At 37.9% G+C, this 15,520-nt stretch overlaps 1 protein-coding gene across 1 annotated transcript; it reads right to left on the bottom strand.

Moving 5' to 3' along the window:
- Window positions 1-4,593: 4,593 nt before the first annotated feature.
- On the bottom strand, window positions 4,594-15,520 carry LOC122019910 (MADS-box protein SOC1-like). The gene is made up of 6 exons (XM_042577530.1): window positions 15,196-15,520; window positions 5,546-5,627; window positions 5,318-5,479; window positions 5,179-5,220; window positions 5,033-5,074; window positions 4,594-4,935 (listed from the first exon to the last, which is right to left on the bottom strand). The coding sequence occupies exons 1-6, from the start codon at window positions 15,375-15,377 to the stop codon at window positions 4,825-4,827; spliced, it is 621 nt and encodes a 206-aa protein (XP_042433464.1). The 5' UTR covers window positions 15,378-15,520; the 3' UTR covers window positions 4,594-4,824.

Below are 15,520 nucleotides of genomic sequence, written 5' to 3'. Positions count from 1 at the left end.
GCCTTCGATTCATGGGCTACATTCCAGTTCAGTTCACGTACGACGCGCACGTTCGGCTCGCGACTTTCGCTTCCATGCATCTTCGATTCACAGGCTGCACTCTAGTTTAGTCCACGTGCGATGCGCCAATTGGGCTCACAATTTTTTGTCTCCGTCCACATTCGATTTCACTAGCTATGCTCCCGCTCAATTTTTAGGCTCCACGCCTGCCCAACGTTGCTTTGCCTCTCGCTCGGTCTCCTGGTCACGTTTTACGGCAATCCGAGCGGCAGTTTATGATCGCTTAGCCATCCGTTCGGCCGCACACCCGATGCTACTTGTGTCACTTGCTCGACATCGCCATAGCTACTCGGTCGACGTATAGCGATTATGTGATTTTGATTTCCCGTTCGATAGCGATTCTGTTACGAGTCTTGGTTTAGTTAGTCGGACTTGCGCCTCCTTCGACTAGATTTGAAGGGAAGCTTGTGATGCGGATATTGCTTGAGGGCAGAGAGGGAATAAAGAGGAAGGAGGAGGGCAATTTGGGGTTTGGACACCTTGAGGGTTTTAGTGTTCATAAGGAACATTGTTCAAGGAGGAGAAAGGGGGGGCTCTTCGTGGCTTTCTTCCGCCGCCACCAGCAACCTCCTTCGTGGGTCTCGCCGGCACCACCAAGAGATCGCCGTCGGCGCCGTGATCTCTCCTGCCGAAGGAACGTCGTCGCCAGGAGAGGACCGGTTCGTGTTTTGGGGAGGATGTCCTTGCCGACGAGGGGGGTTCGTGTTTTGGGGAGGATGCCGCCACCGGGAGGATCTTTTTCCTCCCTTCACGCCCCTCGTCGGCGAGGACATCGGCCGCAAGGCGCCGACCACTCCTCTTCTCCTATTCCTCGTCTTCATCCCCTCCCTTTGGCACACAGAACAACTTTAGCCGATGATTTTGACGCCGCTTTGGGCGCTCCTCCTTATACGCCGTGGCCTCCTCACACCATCGCTGCCGCTGGGAGCGCGCCGCGGCTCCTTAGCTTCATCTCCTCACGTTGCAGCTGTCTCCACGCGCTGCCTCCGTCCCCACGCACCGCAGCCAGTGGGCTTCACTGCCAGTGTTGCTGCCTTTGTCCTTTCTCGTCGTCTTTGCTATCGGCGAGTCCGACAACCCCTCCACCGCGTCCACCGATCATCACCGTCGTGTCCAGCGGCTCTCGCTGCCGCGTTCAGTAGTCTTTGACGTCGTTGGGTCCGGCAATCATCTTGGCCACTCTTAGCGGCAACCGCCGTCCTCAGCCGCCCTTAGCGGTAACCAGCGCCTCCGGCGTCTAGCGTCGTCATCTTTGGCAGCTATTGCCACAGCCGCCGACATCTTCGGGCAACCGTCGTCACCCGCCGAGCAGCCATCATCTGAGTGCTCATGTATCGTACTATACCTATATTCCGGCTTGCAAGCCGAGAGTGTGTTCGGCCTTCGTGCGGTTATTATATCCCGGCCTGCAAGCCAATAGAGTGTGTTTGGCCTTCGTGCCGCTGTTGTATTCCGGTCCTCGTGTCCCTATTCCGGCCTGCGAGCTGATGCTGTAGTCGGGCCGTGCTCCATCCTGCGGATCCATATCATGTCCGGCTTCGAGCCACCGGAGTCACCTACTCATCTGGTGGACATCTATATACTCTGCACGGCAACGACGACTCGAGCAACACCGCAACCAGCTCACCCATCCATCCGAGGGCGCCCCCGAGGCCAGGGTACGACGCCGTATTCATTTTATATTTATTTATTATCCTGTTATTATGTGGATACTTATCTGTGCGTGGGACCCACCTCGAGCATCGAGATATCAAGGATCGGGGCAACTCGGTCACTGATTGCAGGTGTTATTGACCAGAAGATATCGAACGACTTGGTCAACACAGAAGATAGCTCATCAGTCGGGTCATGGAGATGTGGGCAACCTTCCAGACATGTCGTTCCGACAAATTCATCTTCTCAACTTCCCGATAAAAACAACAACAAAACAAAGCATCATCCGGAGCTTCTAAGTTGAAACATGAAAAAAGAAAAAAGAAGGAAATTCAAATCCACACACCTTCAATGTGTTGTCATGCCCTTCCATACAGCTTCAAAACTTCCAGAAAATGGTTGTGCTCCTCCTCAGACCACCTCTCTCTTTGCTTTGTAATCGTGTACGGTTTTGTCAGACCACCTCTCTCTTTGCTTTGTAATCGTGTACGGTTTTGTCGTCGACAACAAAATCACTCTTTTTAAGCATCCATATGTGTTAAAAGATAGGGCAGAAGCGATCAACTACTTCCGAACTTGACAAGGACGACATCTTCTCCAGAAGATTTCCCTTCCATAACCTAATCTCAATCGCCAGAAGCACAATAACGAAAACACACAAAAGATCAATTGGACTTGAAGTCGTCGACAAACAGCAAAATTCCTCCTTCCATATCTGCAACCACACGCTCAATTTGACGAAAGAAGTACCTCATAACTCGCTGAAATCCACAAGACAACGAAATAAAAAAAAATCAAACACCAAGAACTGCAAATGTGACATAGATCCATTCCTCACAAAACTTCACCAACCGACATGATCTGCAACGGAACGGAAATAGAAAAAACGAATCATTAGCGCAGCATCGATGATTCAAAATCATCGCCGCCACCTCTACTACATCATTTCACTGACTGAAACAAAATCTCAAAAAGAGGGAGAATAGAGCTCCAAGATCTTTTCTCCGCGAGAGAAGAGGGAGATCTAGGGCGGGAGAGAGCGGAGGTTTGGCGACGGACGACAAATCTCAGCCACGATTTTTCTTTGGTTTTTTAGCGCTTTCATTAAAAAAAAAAGAAAAAAAGAAAAAGAAAAACAACGGTAAAATAGAGAAAAATCCCCAATGACAACTTGAATTTTGCATGTAATCCCCACCCATAAAAAACTTTGTTTTCACTCCCTGTATGCAAAGTTTTATTTGTTTCAACTCCCTCATACAAATATTGTGACCTAATTGCCCCTCAAATTTTTAGGTATAAAAGATCCAAAAATGAGTATAATTCCTTTTAAATTCAGTACTTTACATTAGAATCGAGTATATTTTTTATTAAATTGAGTATATTTTTTTTCTGTTTTAATATAATTTCTCTTAAATTCAGCACCATGTAAAAAGAAAATCTAGTATATTTTCTATCCAATTAAATATTATTTAAAAAAAATCTAGTATATTTTCTATTCAACTAAATAAAATCTAGTATATTCGAGTATATTTTCTATTAAAATTGTCCTTCATATTTTTTTAGTTATAAATAATCTAAAAATGAGTATAATTCTTATTAAATTCAGCATTTTAAACTAGAATCGAATATATTTTCTATTTAATTGAGTACGATTTTTTTCCTATTTAATATAATTTCTCCTAAATTCAGTACTATTTGAAAAAAATTTAGTATATTTTTTATCCAATTGAGTATCATTTAAAGAAAATCTAGTATATTTTTCATCCAATTCAGTACCATTTAAAGAAAATCTAGTATATTTTCTATCCAGGTAGATAAAGAATCGTACTCAATTTGATAGAAAATATACTAGATTCTAGTTTAATGTACTGAATTTAAGAGGATTTATACTCATTTTTAAACTTTTTATACTTAAAATATTAGGGGTAATTAGATAAGTATATTAGATTAGGGAATAAAAATAAAGAATTTTTCTAATGGGGAGTACATATAAAATTATGTTTGCTAATAGGAAGTGCATGTAAATTTTATCGAAAAACAATCGTAACAATTAAAAACCGACAGAGATATTTGTTTATTCACTATTTGAGGCGGAGGCAAAGCGCCTAATACGTGAACACGTGGAGGAGCATTAATGGCACCAGCGCTGCTGTTTTCGGTGCGGCCAGCTGGTACGCGGCTATTCACGCACCACCTTTCGAAGAGACATTAGTCCAGCGCATTCGTGTCCGCATACGAGCCGCCGTACCATACGGGAAGGATTCGTCCACGGCATTCAAAGATTCGGTTTGTGGGTCCCGATGCACGTGGCGGGAGCTAGCGAAAATGGCTCTTGTCTGCCACGTCGATAGCGATGGGCAACTTGGGCCGGTGCGAATCTAACAGGTAGATTTGCGGATTAGCATAATTTTGGGCTCTCTCCGATAGCCTGTTTGACCCTACCATTCTATGTCAGCATTTAACATGACAATATTAAATACCAATTTAAAATAAAAATATATATATTATTTACTGAGTTAATTAATTTTAATAACCTTTTATAAAATATAAGTCAATTTTTTGAAGAATTAACTAGTTTTATATCCTTAAAATTATTTTTAAAAATATATGATTGGTTTTGAATTATTTTATATAATTTTAAAATTATATAAAATAATATAGAAGCTGCTTTTCAATCAACAATTTGATATATAAGAAATAATAATCCTAATCATTAATTGTCAATTTATAATAATTAGAACTAAATTTTAATCGAATTAGATTGTTAAAGAAAAACCTCTATAGGAAATCTATAAAAGAATCTCTCTCAGTTGCATTCCACCAAAACAACAATTAGGTAGAAGAATTGAACACCAACCAACAACATCACACCATGCCCCATTGGATAAAAAGTATCAAATCGCACAAGCTGATGGATAAAGAGTTTTAACACATAAGCATTCTTAATTTAAATACATTTCAGCTTCCCTTATCTACTTGGGGTTATTTTGGCTGCCCATGCCTTAGTGGATCTGTTATTAATCTTAGTTAATTTTGGTTGCCCCTGCCTTGGTGGATCTTTTATTAATCTTAGTTAATTTTAGCTGTCCATGCCTTAGTCGTTGAGTGATTTTAGCGAGTTCCTGGTCTCCCAATCATCAGCTCGGTCTCTACCTCCGTTATTCCTTCAACATCCTGATCCTTGTGTGCGGTGCTAAGATGTTGCATCCTCCCTCCATTCAACTTTCAGAAAAAAGGGTTAAAAAAGAAGTTATAATTAGCCGATATTCCATTTGTTCATTTCAAGAATGAAACAGTGTACTCGGAGCGCATGCCTTACCTTTTCTCTTAATACATTATTCTCATTTAAGAGACACCTCACCTTAATTTCACAAAGAAAACAAGAGAAGTAAATGAAGTCTTAGAACAAAAGTTGAAAATAGCTGAATTGCTCATGATAGTGCATAGACAGTGATGGTCTTATACCTTTTCATTGAGGTCTGCAATCTGGTCAGATAGCATGGTTTGCTGAAGAAAAGAAAGAGAAAAATAGATCAAATCAATAAATAAATACATCCAGAATTAGAATCAAGCAAATTACTTGATGAGTATGAGTATCACATACTTTTCTTTTCCTAATTTGCCTGATACTTTCCTCTAGTTGGTTCCCAAGTTCTTGCAGTTCCTCTACTGAGCAAGATCCCAAACATTCGCCCAACAGCTTCCTTCTGTGGGATTCAATGAGTTCTATCTTCTTCACAAAATTTGTGGTTTCATGCTTCCAGTTCTACAAAGTAGATGGATCTTTAAGCTTATGTATGAGAATGTATAATTGAAATGAAACATGACAAACCTGCGTATCGTGATCCGCTGCACTCGGTTTGACATTCACATTTTTTGTGTGTATCAGGTAGCGATCCATCGTCTTTTCAATGCTACAAAAGCAAAATCAATTTCTGTAGTGCTAATCTGCTGCCACCAATCACCATAAATCGACATAGATGTACGTAGAATGTAGAAAATATTTTACTGCGAAAATATTCATTTCCCATCTTAGAAACAATATTGCAAAACCCTACCAGCAACATTCAATAACCTCCTATTAAAAGGAACGGTACAAAATAAAATCATGTGAGTCTCACTAGACATACATCCACGATGATAAACTAAGCCTATATATGATAAATGAGTAAAAGTAAATAGAAAATCTAGATAACTCCATTTGCTTGATGACAATTAAAATCAGAGAAATTAAGGAGAAAAGATGATCATTTTGCTTGGAAATAACTTTTGGTCTTGAAGAAGGCACACAAAAAGGGATCTATATATGCTTCTATTTGTTAGGCTAAAAGCTTAGTGAATATAATGTGAATGTTGTCTTACTCAAATTCTCGCTCTATAATTATAATTAGTTATTTTTTCATGGATATATAGATTACATAATGCCTTGCAGGTTATTCTTTTTGTGTTTGCTGTCTCATCACATAATATGATGAGCTTGTTCTATGTTGCTCGTAAGTTTTTTGCTATACTACTACTAAGAAAGGAGATAGAATTTAAATGCAACTGGAAATAGGACTTAAGTCCACGGTAGACCAAAATGAGTATAGGAGGTACACTTATATATAGCGATTATATGTAATGCACCAGAGTGCGTGCTTTAGGTAGCTCCTAGGCTACAATGATTCTAAGAGAGTTGATGTATCAATATTTGGTTGCATCTATATTTGGTCGTGGTAACACATTATTAGAGTACCTGGTAATCTGGTATAAGGATGGTAATGGATCAGGCATTCACATTTTTCTTACTACTAAAATCCAAAGCTAATTAATAGGCTATTCCTCGAACCCAACTAAATATATATTTAAAGAAACAAACAATAATCCAAACTTACAAGATTTTCAATTTAAACGAGTAAAATATGTGATACCCACAAATTTAAGTAAACATAAATTCCAATTAAAATTGATTATTAAGCATAATTGGGTATCAATTTAGACTTCAATGAGTTGGTATCCATAAATAATTAATTATGAGGTAACCATTGTCTATCTCTGTCTAATAAACCTATTAAATATCCTCCTTAACAAGATCTTAGCTTTAATAATCATTTGAAACTTGAAAGGTGATACTCCAAAGAGGTTTTGCTTAGCATGCTCTTCTAAATATACCTAATTCATTTGATCCACGCTTATGAATCCACCTCAGCTAAGCTCGTTTGCAACTTATTTGGTCTATGATGCTTCTTGACTATATAGTGAGATCTCTAAAATTCCACCACTAACAAATAAATGGTAGATATGTTCATAATTATAGAACGAATGCTTGAAATAGCATTTGGAGCACTAGTTGCATTAACAATTCTAAGAGTCACACTGCTTGGTATCCTACTATGCAAACACTTGGAAGGTGCCAACTACAATTGGTAGTTGCCAACTGTACTTGGACCCAATGCACCAATACTTAGTGATAAGTCTCAGTGGTGATAAGACTTGTCTAACTATAGTGTCAACGTTCGAATTGTATTTGGTGGCAACCAAAAAGATCCATACATCTTCTCAGTCAGTGATACCTATGTTGATACCATCGCTTAACCTTACATGCTTCATCCTTAATTGAATTCATATATTGGTTAATTTTCATATGACTTAACTAAAAGAGAAATTATCATCTATAATCTCTATTTGAGAGTAATTTAGAGGGAGTAGGATCACAATTAATATTAGCATTACTTTCATGTCTCACCTAATTAAATGAAGTTAAAATTAGGGTTTACGTATAGCACAATTAACTCGTAAATAAAGTCCACGAAGACTTGTTTATATATATTTGGCGAAAAGATTATAGTACAGCCAGAATACATAGTGAAGGCTTCCATAAAAATTTAGTAAAACTATAGAAAACATATGCAACAGTTAAAAATCTGAGATAGATAATTGCAGTGAGAAAGAAACGTAAAATTAAGAATTAGGACTAAAGTGATAAACTCAGTTTAAACAGATAGGAAGATTGCTTCATAAGAAACAGCCACAACAGGTACGAAGACTTCATTAAATATAAGAAACAATGATTTTGATGAACCCTTGGGTAACTTGATGACATGACTCCTTCAAAACGAAGCCAAACGGATAAGAGAGACACAATGCACTAAATATGTTTTTCAGAGACCACGATATATTGTCGCTGAATAACTACTGCCACTTAATTTTAGGGCAATCGAATTTCTTACAGGCATCTTTCACAATATGTATATACTTCGAATAATATTAAAAACAAGTCTCATAGATTTAACGGTAAGGAAACTTGTCAGAAAATAGGATAATTGTGTTGCTTGCCTTGTGTCTAAATGAGCTGTTGGAACGACCATGAACTACTATCTAAAACTTTTTTCAAGATATGACTTGTCCTTCTTTTTTTTTAAAAAAAAAATACTACTATCTAGAACTTTTATAAACCGATCACATGTCACCATACTGAATCATGAGTTACAGCTAAATATCAATCTTTATGATCAGAAACCTATTGAAAAAATTTCTAATGATTCAGAAATTAATTACTGCTACAGGTAGTAATAGAATATTCTATTATTTTCACACATTTTGACACCAATTTTTCTTTTACAAAGAAATTCTGATCTTTTTAAAGAATATATATTATTGCTCATGATGATAATAATTATGCTTTATTAAATATAAAAAATCTTATGATAGTATGAGTTGACGTACTCTTACAAAGAAAACACATTTCATCATGTATTTTTGTTAAAAACAACTTATAAACAAATAAATTATGTGTTATTTCGTTAGAATATATCCATAATATGATTCACCACAATTACTCAATTAGATAAGAAAAATGTAAATAAATCAGAATGGACATAAAAATTTATCCATTATTGATCAACCTAAATATAGGTGTATTAAGATATATTTATTGTCCTGGAGGTGCAGCAGCAGGATATCTTCTCAGTTTCTTAGACATTTTAAGGATCGAATTTCAGCTTCGACTAATTATACACAGAATTAGACCAATCACTTTAGAATTAATCAACATAAACTAGATAGTGTTACTTCTGTCCCAAATGGGTACTAGTTCACTTAGCTAATCGGTTCACATTACTTGGGCTAAAACTAGGCCATTAGCATGTGTAACTCATAGGGCGATGGGCTGTTTGTTCTGCGCGACATCCTAGGTGAATTGTCATGTCATTTTGACAATAAGCTAAACGCGTATGTATGAAATACCACAACAAATTATCATATTACACCTCGTGCACTAGATAAGGCTCATTTGCCATGTGTTTTGTGCTATCATCACGCCACTCATTTGCATTTCATAAGATTCGAACCCTATGACAGGTGAAATTTAGCCAAATTGACCGAAGTCCAAATAGAAATATGGCTTTAAATTATACAGTATATAAAACTTGGAAATGAAACAAAGATTAGCTTAGAATTTATATAATTTGAGCACCAGAAGATTTGAGATATATAATTTGCACCTCACTTCCACATCTGTGTGCTGCGTATCTTGCTGTCACATCTATGCTGCACGACTTAGTGAGTCTTTTTAATATCATATACACTATATATTATATTATATATATATACTATAAAATGTTACATATTTTATAATATATTTTTATATATTACTTTTTCATAGATATATAATATGTTATCTAGAAAGAGCCAGAGATGTGAAAGAAGGGCAGGAGTTAAGAAAAATATGCTCACATAGGTCAAAACCAAGAGTGGGTTAGCACCTGACTCTTTAACTTTGTTTAATCATTGCACATCATAAAATCTGAATTAACCACCGTCCTTAATTTCTCTTCCATTCGCACACCCCTTCTCGCTTTTTCTCCTCGTTGAACCTCTTCTCAACCTACATTCTTCTTTAAACTTTGTGAAGACGTATTATTTAGTTATTTTACAATATTATAAAGACAAATATATATTTTATTATATTTTTTAAACTTATATTAAAAAAAGATTTGGGGAGGTACTTAAGTGTCATTAATTTTTTTTATTTTTATTAATAATTGTTCTATCATGTTAATAGTTATTTATAGTCAAAAATTTAGTTTAAGTAATATCCATTTGTATTCATTTAATTCAATTGTTTATAATTCATAAAAATTTTATTCATGTTTATTATGTCATAATATTTCTATAATATTAACATTGTATTTTATTACAAAACAAGCCATAGTAAAATTTTGAGCTGGAAAGATGAGATAATAAAGTATCTTTTCAGCCTATATTTATATGAATATATTTATATAGAGGTGATACGGTGCATGTTTGTGGGTCAGTAAGATGACGTAGTTAAAAGTCAAGACCACGGGAAAGTCAGAAGTCAAGCTTACGTGGCAGTCAGAAGTCAAGCTTACATGGAGGTCAAAAGTCTAGCCTCCGTGGCTGGTCAGAAGTCAAGATTACATGGCCAGGGTCAAAGTCTCAGCTGACGGGGCGGTCAAGGGATAAGAGTATAAATCTGACAAGAGTCAGCCCTGATAGCGGTCATAGACAGGGCCCATGGGCCATGTACATTTGAGGATTGAGCCCCTAAGTCAAGGGTAAAGGAAAGAAGGCCTTAGGCGTAGAATAAACAGACCTGGCGTACAGGTCGGGACGTATAAGACAAGGATAACGGTAAACAGAAGCAGGTCGGGAAACAGACCTGGCGTGCGGATCGGGACGTAAAAGACAAGGATAACGGTAAACAGAAGCAGGTCGGGAAACAGACCTGGCGTACAGGTCGGGACGTACAAGACAAAAATAACGGTAAACAGAAGCAGGTCGGGAGACAGACCTAGCGTACAGGTCGGGATGTACAAGACAAAGAACGGTAAACAGAAACAAGTCGGGAGACAGACCTGGCGTACAGGTCGGGACGTACAAGACAAGGATAACGGTAAATAGCAGGTCGGGAAACAGACCTGGCGTGCAGGTCGGGATATACAAGACAAAGATAACAGTAAACAGAAGCAGGTCGGGAGACAGACCTAGCGTACAGGTCGGGAGACAGACCTAGCGTACAGGTCGGGATGTAGAAGACAAAGATAACGGTAAACAGAAGCGGGTCGGGAAATGGACCTGGCGTGCAGGTCGGGACATACAAGCCAAGGATAACGGTAAACAGAAGCAGGTCGGGAAACAAACCTGGCATACAGGTCGGGATGTACAAGACAAAGATAACGGTAAACAGAAGCAGGTCGGGAAATGAACCTGGTGTGCAGGTCGGGACATACAAGCCAAGGATAACAGTAAATAAAAGCAAGTCGGGAAACAGGCCTAGCGTGCAGGTCGAGACGTACAAGCCAAGGATAACGGTAAACAACAGGTCGGGAAGCAGGTCGGGCTGCAAGTCGGGACATGCAAGCCAAGGATTATAGGGAACAAATGCAGGTCAAGAAACAAACCGGTCAGGCAGGTCGGGACGTACAAGCCATGGATAGTAGTGGATCGAAGCAGGTCAGGATGCAGACTTAGCGTTTAGACACTACAGGACAAATAAACCAAGGAATCGTAACCGCTTGTCAGAGAATGTCAGAGAACAATCAAGGTGTCAGGGAATATACTAACAGTCGGGGCATACTACGCATTTGGTTTTGCCGCCATCCTATCAGGAAGAACCACGTGTCAATCGCCGCAAGACAAAGTCTGATAGCCAACATTCCCTGACACTTGCCAGGTCCCAGAGGCATCCGTTGCAGTATAAAAAGGGATGCTTTGTCCCTTATGCAGGTACGCTCACTCGTCATTTCTCACTAGTCTTTACTTTTCGTCCTTGCTCTGTGTTTTCTGGGGAAAAAGTACCTGACTTGAGCGTCAGAGAGCCTGACCCGGGGACTTTTTCCCTGGTTTCTGGTCTCTAACGACTCGTGAGCTCGTCTGAGTGTGCGCAGAGAGACAGTGTCATCGTCCTGGTCATCTTTCTTAGTCAACCGCCCGTGCAAGCCTTTCCAGAGGGTACCAGGCAGATCCAACTATTCAACGACTTTCCGTCAACTTTCAGTACATCAAAACTCATTTTCATCGGACTCAGTTTCCGGACGGGAACAAGAGGTATGATAAAATATTTTGAAAAGTAATTAAGAAAAACTCTCTCATCTAAAAGATAATAAAGTTTTAGTCGTGATTTTTTTTAATCAATAATGAAATAAATGAACTTATCATATTTATCATCATATAATAATAATAATAGAAAATAAATTAAATGAATTAATCGTTGCATCTATGTTAAGTTTATACACTCTCTCGTCTGGTGGTGTCCAATGTTGGGTCTCAGCTTGGTGCTCATCCAATGATAAAGTTATCTCCAGGTTAGTTAAAAGCCCACCATGGGCTGCCCTCCCCTCCATATTAAAAGCTTGATTTGTTATTAAGGACCTATAATTTTACAAATCTTTTTCCACAGAGGTAGCAATGGAGGGAAACCTGTTGTGTGAGATATGCATAGGTTGCACTTTCCCGGTAGTCCCCAGTTGACAAAAACATCCCATATGCATCTATCCTCACCTCTGTCCAGAGCTAGAGTCAGTATCAGTGCTAATTGCACCATGGCCGCGGTTGGGAGAATCAGTGCAAGGACACTGAGCTTTCAATATAATTGCCACATTCTGAAATTCCTTGATTCACCGTCCCGCATTCCAGACATCCGTGATGGGCTTCACGCTAGTTCGGAGTAGAGACATTCATCCGTTGTCCATCGATCAAACCAAAATTCCGCATGAGCACCATAACCCAAGAAAAACCAATTATCTTTCACCACATGCCATGCCCTTCAGATTGCTCTCAGTAAGGTGAATCATTTTGCTTACATGTGAACTCTAGTTTAGGTTGGCCCCTTCTCTTATATTTAGTTTGTAGTGTCTTACACCACAAGCTGTTTGATCCTCCATCTATTGCAGCCCCTAGCTTGCCTAACAAAACCATTGTGGTTGAATTCATAGTGCGAATTCCCAGACCATCTGCATTTTTTTGCATTAATTATAATGCTATTCTACTTGATGAGATGCACTTTGCGTGAGCTGTGTGCGTAGTGACCCCAATAAAGGAACTTGAGATATTTTCCATCTCCTTCAAAATAGAGGAGGGGAATTACAGCATATGGTAAAGAACAACCTGGGTAATTAAGCATGACTTGTTCTGACACTGAATGAATTCTTCTCGGCCCAGTCCACAAGTTTGTTTTTCGTCTTTTTAAGAATCTCCATATATAATTCCTTTGATCTTCTTCCTGTCGCTAAGTAGCCTAAGTGGAACCCCATGTACTTTCCAAGTTGGAGGTTAAAGAGAAGCCCACAACCAATCAAAATAGATTGTATAGGAAATTGATAACCAGTGGGCGAATTGTTTGATAATGAAGAAATAAAAGAACAAACTATAACCATAATCAGATTGTGATGTCCAACTGCATGCACTGAATTGGGTAGGCTAGGTTATAGAAAGGCTTAATATTGGCAATAATATATAATTACTGCACTTTCTAACTTATTCTTTACTTGAAGAAATATTTTCCACAAGCACTTAACTATTATGCCCATATGAATTAATCAAGTTATTAGTGGCTGCACTCAAGTATAAATTTTATTTCATGATATATATGATTTTCCTTATTTTTCAATAATAATTTGGTGTTGTGTCGATGTCTAAATCCTTGAGTTGAATAAAACTGGAAAATATAAATGTTGTAAATTTGACAATATAATATATATACTCAGTTTTTCCTTTAGTTGGCCCCAGATATCTAAGCCTTCGGATACTAAGTTTTTCGTTTAATTGGCACCGGATATCCAAGCCTTCGAATACTCAGTTTTTCTTTTTTAGACTTAAAAGAGAGAGATATAGAAAGGTCTGCTTACTGATTAAACTTCAAATTATAATTCATTTCTCCTAGCTTATATAATTGATGGTAATTGACGAGAAAAATATTAATTCGTGGATGAAGTATGAAGTAGATAAGTATGCTATTCAACACACAGTCCATCTATCTGTCTATATATATAATCTATACTTAGGAAATCAAATTTCTGTAGTTATAGTTAATGTTATAGGTATCCAAAGAAGTAATTGGAATAGTAGATAACTGGTGTTTTGTTTTACACCTCCAACCAGTGAAAAAGTTTGGTATAACAATAAGGAAAAAAGTGATTTATAAGGTCTAGAGATGCATGAATTATAGTGGGTATTTGCTTCCATCGATCAAATTGGAAGATCTTAGTATAAAAAAACTTACTTATGCCGACTACTAGAAGCATGCAAACAAAATAAGGGAAAAAACTTCTTTGATGGGTATAATTTAGTAATAGTAAAAAAGTTCAGAAAAATGATGTGAAATATGAGCTGAAAGAACATCTAATTTATCATGTCAGCCTCTAAATACTATGAATCATATATATAGTAGGCATAGGAAACCACCTTTGCCATTCAAATATATTGATATATAATTCAATAGTAGTATGACAAGCCAAACATGGTATGCATAAACATGAAATATGACATAAGATTATCCAGTTAAATCGTTGTCATTCCACTTACTGAAGGAAGAGAAATATAAATTTGAACTGAAAGAGAACTTTTAACCTAAATAATAGATGGTTTAGCTGCTATTAAGTAATAAGAAAAGCATTAAATCAATTTATTTTAAAAAAAAAAAATCTTGCAAAAAAAATGGTTAAATATCACCAACTATATTCCTACATTTTCTAAAAACTATATTCCTACATGAAATATATATATCAGTTTTGTTTAATCAAGTAATATTAACTAATTAATTATGAATTTAGAAATATAAGATCCACTGCTATATTATATAGTTAACTTTTCAGAAATTATATTTAACTAGCTTTAAAATGTAGGCATATTAACTTTATGGCCTTATCTTTATAAGATATTAAGATGGAATAGCAACACAAATATAGAACAAATTAAAGTACACAAACCATTCTTTCCAAACACACATATTCCTTTTTGTGCAGCTATGTGCAACATGGAAGTATGGAACCTGACATAGTGACATGCACATTAAAGCAATCCCCATTCCGTTTCAATGCTCTTCATCTGCTATTACTACATGTACAATTTTGCGAAATTTGAGCTAAAAAATAAAAGGATCCAGCTATCCTTCAAATTCCTTTTATTGTCATATATAGTCTTTCTTAACCAGGAGAAAAATAATAAAATCCGCTTTGAGATTTTGATTAATCCCTAGAAGCCCTTTGTAGTGTATACATATCGAGCAGTGAAATTAAAGAACTGGAAGGTACTGGCATCAAAAGGAGAGTGTACCGCACAATTTCTTGCCCAAGACGCAAAAAATACGTACTAATCCGCAGGAAAAAGATAAAAAGAAAATAAGAGACCTAGCTTTGATCTTGTTATCGCAATATTACTACTAAAGGAAATGAGATCCAGATCAGCTCTAGAGCCAGAGATCAGTTATTAGTGGCACTATGCAAGCATTTAGAGATGAAAAAGGAACGGATTAATTAGAACCTGGAGCTGGCGAACTCGTAGAGGCGACCGCGGCTGGAGAAGACGATGACAGCGACCTCGGAGTCGCAGAGGACGGAGAGTTCGTAGGCCTTCTTGAGGAGACCGCTCCGGCGCTTGGAGAAGGTGACCTGCCGGCTCGCGGCGTTCTCGATCCTCCTCATCACCGTCTTCCCCCTCACCATCGCCCTCTCCTCCTCCGGCCGGATCGCGTTCCTACTTCTCTTCGACTTCCGATTGAGCCTCCTCCGAAGAAGTATATATGGCGTTAGAGGAACAGGAAAAGAGGAAGAGGAAGAAGAGGGAGAATAATGGAAGAAGAAAGGGG

Source organism: Zingiber officinale, chromosome 9A (assembly GCF_018446385.1).
Source record: "Zingiber officinale cultivar Zhangliang chromosome 9A, Zo_v1.1, whole genome shotgun sequence".
In the NCBI taxonomy this organism is placed as follows: Eukaryota; Viridiplantae; Streptophyta; class Magnoliopsida; order Zingiberales; family Zingiberaceae; genus Zingiber; species Zingiber officinale.
This window is presented reverse-complemented; position numbering and strand designations above follow the sequence as displayed.

What these genes read in the sequence shown, in the direction of transcription:
- LOC122019910 (XM_042577530.1), bottom strand. Translation starts at nt 15,377, where the DNA reads ATGGTGAGGGGGAAGACGGTGATGAGGAGGATCGAGAACGCCGCGAGC. An exon ending in TACGAGTTCGCCAGCTCCAG is followed by an intron (nt 5,628 to 15,195) that starts GTTCTAATTAAT and finishes TTGCTTTTGTAG; the next exon opens with CATTGAAAAGACGATGGATC. An exon ending in ATAATGTATTAAGAGAAAAG is followed by an intron (nt 4,936 to 5,032) that starts GTAAGGCATGCG and finishes TTTTTCTGAAAG; the next exon opens with TTGAATGGAGGGAGGATGCA.